General features: G+C 51.3%; 1 protein-coding gene across 2 annotated transcripts in view; it reads right to left on the bottom strand.

Annotated features, from left to right (window-relative positions):
* Positions 1 to 2,614: 2,614 nt before the first annotated feature.
* Lcn2 (lipocalin 2) overlaps positions 2,615 to 2,976 on the bottom strand; it is a 4,644-nt gene continuing 4,282 nt past the window's right edge. Inside the window, exons 6-7 of one of the 2 annotated variants that reach the window (XM_008825339.3) lie at positions 2,922 to 2,946; positions 2,615 to 2,795 (exon numbers count right to left, since the gene is read on the bottom strand). In XM_008825339.3, coding sequence (XP_008823561.1) covers positions 2,927 to 2,946 — 20 coding nt within the window. In that variant the 3' untranslated portion in view covers positions 2,615 to 2,795; positions 2,922 to 2,926. The remainder of the gene's footprint in view (positions 2,796 to 2,921; positions 2,947 to 2,976) is intronic. The other variant, XM_008825345.3, reaches the window with a different exon arrangement.

Genomic DNA, 2,976 nt, shown 5'->3' with positions numbered 1-2,976 from the left:
AGTTTTTTTTCCTCAAAAATTTTTAAATTCTTTTGGTTTTTTTTTTTTTTTTTTTTTGGTCTTTTTGAAACAGGGTCTCCCTTGTAGCCCCAGCTGTCCTGGAACTCACTATGTAGACCAGATTGGCCTTGAACTCACAGAGATCTGCCTGCCTCTGCCTCCCAAGTGCTGGGATTAAAGGCATGCGCCACCACGCCCGGCCCTCTCTTTTTTTACTTATGTGTATGTGTGTACTCCCTGCTTGTATGTAAGTGCTCTCCTGTTGTGCAATGCCTGGGGAGGTTAGAAGAGGGCATCAGATCCCCTGAAACTGAAGTTACCGCTGCTTGTTAGCCACCATGTGGGTGCTGGGAACTGAACCTGGGTCCTCTGCAAAGCAGTCAGTGCTCTTAACCGCTGAGCCATCTCTCCAGCGCCTTCATCACTTTTCTTAGGACTCTCAAAGGTTACACTTGCACATGGAAATCAGCAATGGACAGTAGACCATGGAGTGAGCCAGCCCATTGACCTGGAGCCCTATGAACAGGGGAGGAAAGTGAGCCTCTTTTTTTTTTGTTTTGTTTTTGAGACAGGGTCTCCCTGTAGCCCCAGCTGGCCTGGAACTCACTATGTAGACCAGGCTGGCCTCGACCTCACAAAGATCTGCCTGCCTCTGCCTCCCGAGTGCTGGGATTAAAGGTGTGCGCCACAATGCCTGGCATTACAATGTGAGACTCTTTTCAAGCACCCCAAGACTGTATGTCAGGTTCCCAGTAAAGAAAAGGCTTGTAGGATCAGTGGAGGTCTGTGTGCCAGGTGAGCTCTGCATGTGACAGTCCATCATAAGGGGTTTCATGAAAAGACTGCTCAGCTACCATCAAAACCCCATTCCATGTACTGGGCAGGAAAGAGGTCTGTATGAAGTCACCCAGCCAGCAAGGGTCACTTCTGCACTGAACCCAGAGGTGTGACCCTGGGTCCAGCTGAGAGACAAGAGAGAGGTGTCTTAGGAGAGAGGCTCACTGCCTGGGACTCCTGTAGCTGTAATGGCCAGGAGACCCCATAGTGGTGGCAGCCTGGTCCTGGTCTTACACTGGGTATTCTAGAATGCAGGCTGTCCTTGGCATAGGGATCATGTCCAGGTAGTGACAATGGATAGAATTCTGTCCTGTCCCCAAATCACCCCCCAATGATTCCCGGGGGTCGGAGAGAAGAGTTGAGGTGGAACCCACAGTCTGCTGTAGGGCCCATCAAGAGCTTGTACTTGGGCATCCCCACCTTCTTGCACCAGGTTAAGTGGCAGTGGGGACTGCTGAATTGCAGAGGAAGGTCTCATCCACATTCAAAGCAGTGGACTCTCCTGGCCTGTGGGTAAGGATATCAGCAGAAGAAGGGATTTGTTGACCCTTTTGCTGCCTCTGCAGAGAGGCTTCAAGCCAAGGACTTCAAGGAAAACAGCTTTAGAAGTTGGAAAAGGCAGAGAAGTGGATCCCCCCCAAAGCCTCAGAGGGAGCACAGCCCTGTGGACACTGTGGAACTGACTACAAAGTAGGGCCTTCAGAACCAGATGAGAACACAGGCATGCTATTTTTTTAAAAAAATCATGTATCAGGTGTCTCATTGCCTGTAACTCCAGCTCCAGGGGATCAGACACCTTCTGGACTCTGTGGACACATACCCACATATAGACACACATACACACATAGTTTAAAAGTAATAAAAATAAACATTAAAAAAGAAGAAGCTGGATCCTCTGCCCCAAGCAGAGCCCAGAGGTCAAGCACAGCACACTTCCACACTCTTGGCCAGCTAATGGGACTTTAACTAGCAACCCCGACATATCCTCGGCCTGGAGCCATTCTGTACTTGGGCACAGCCTCCATCCCTCACTGGAAGCCCAGCCTGTGCCAATCTGTTCTCTTTTTGACTTCAACATCACCTGATGAGCTGGGTCTCAGCTCTGTCCTGCAGCCTGTAGGGCCGAGGCTGAGACTGGTCCCCACCCAGACTGGAGTAATACATGTTGTAGGGTGGGAAGGCTGGGCTCCTTTGGAATCCTGTGCACTCTGGCCATTGACCTTTCAAGGGGAAGAGAACTGGAAAGAAATTCCTACAGCTGATGTAGACCTGGAGAGGTATAGCTGTGGCCAGTCGAGGGACAGGGGCTTCTCAGATGTAACAGGCTCAGCCTTGGTCCACCGCTCTGTACCCTCCTGCACTTCCAGCAATCAAGGGTCCTATTGAGTTAGGGTGGCTGCACCTCACATTCCCTCTAGACTCCTCCAACTTCCCAGTCCTAATGGGACTGCTGCTTTGGGACCTATGGCAAGAGGCTGAGTGTGGGCATGAGATGTGGCCCCATGAGCTCTTCCATCACAGCAGCCCCCCCCACCAGAGGCAAGAATGTGTAGAAACTCCGGCTGTTCTGGAGGTGAACCCAGAAGTGCCCAGCTGACGCAGCAGTGAGTGCAGTATTATTCTGCACAGGAGGTACTCGGGGCAGTTGGTGGCCATGATGGTGGAGGCAGAGGGGAGGGCTAGAGTTCTGGATCCTTTTTCTTCAGACTAGAGTGATGTTGGTGTGAACCCACCTTTTCCCCTTTCTCTCATGGCTATGGGGTCAGGCATCACAGACTCAGGAAGCTGAGAAAATGTATTTATTTAGCAGACAAGGGGACTCCTTTATCAGGGCAGCTTTGGGGAAGGTGGGTAGGCAGCGCAGAAAAATCCCAGGCTCTCATGGGTATTGTGGAGTAGACGGGTGGCTCCCTGGGCAGAAGCAACAGAAAAGACAGGGAAGGAGAGACAGGATACACCTGACATAGGACAGCAGGGTAAAGGCACCATAATTTACCAGAGAAGCAAAGGCAAGTCCGAGACCCCCACACACAGCCCAAACGGTGCCCTCCCATCAGCCCTCTGCCTGACCCAGCCATACTCACTGCCTTCAGTTGTCGATGCATTGGTCTGTGGGAGAGAAAGTTCATTAGAACAGGA

The sequence above is a fragment of the Nannospalax galili genome, unplaced genomic scaffold, assembly GCF_000622305.1.
Source record: "Nannospalax galili isolate Female #2095 unplaced genomic scaffold, S.galili_v1.0 scaffold290, whole genome shotgun sequence".
NCBI lineage: Eukaryota > Metazoa > Chordata > Mammalia > Rodentia > Spalacidae > Nannospalax > Nannospalax galili.
Note: the sequence above shows the minus strand (reverse complement) of the source record. Positions and strands in the feature narration are given on the sequence as shown.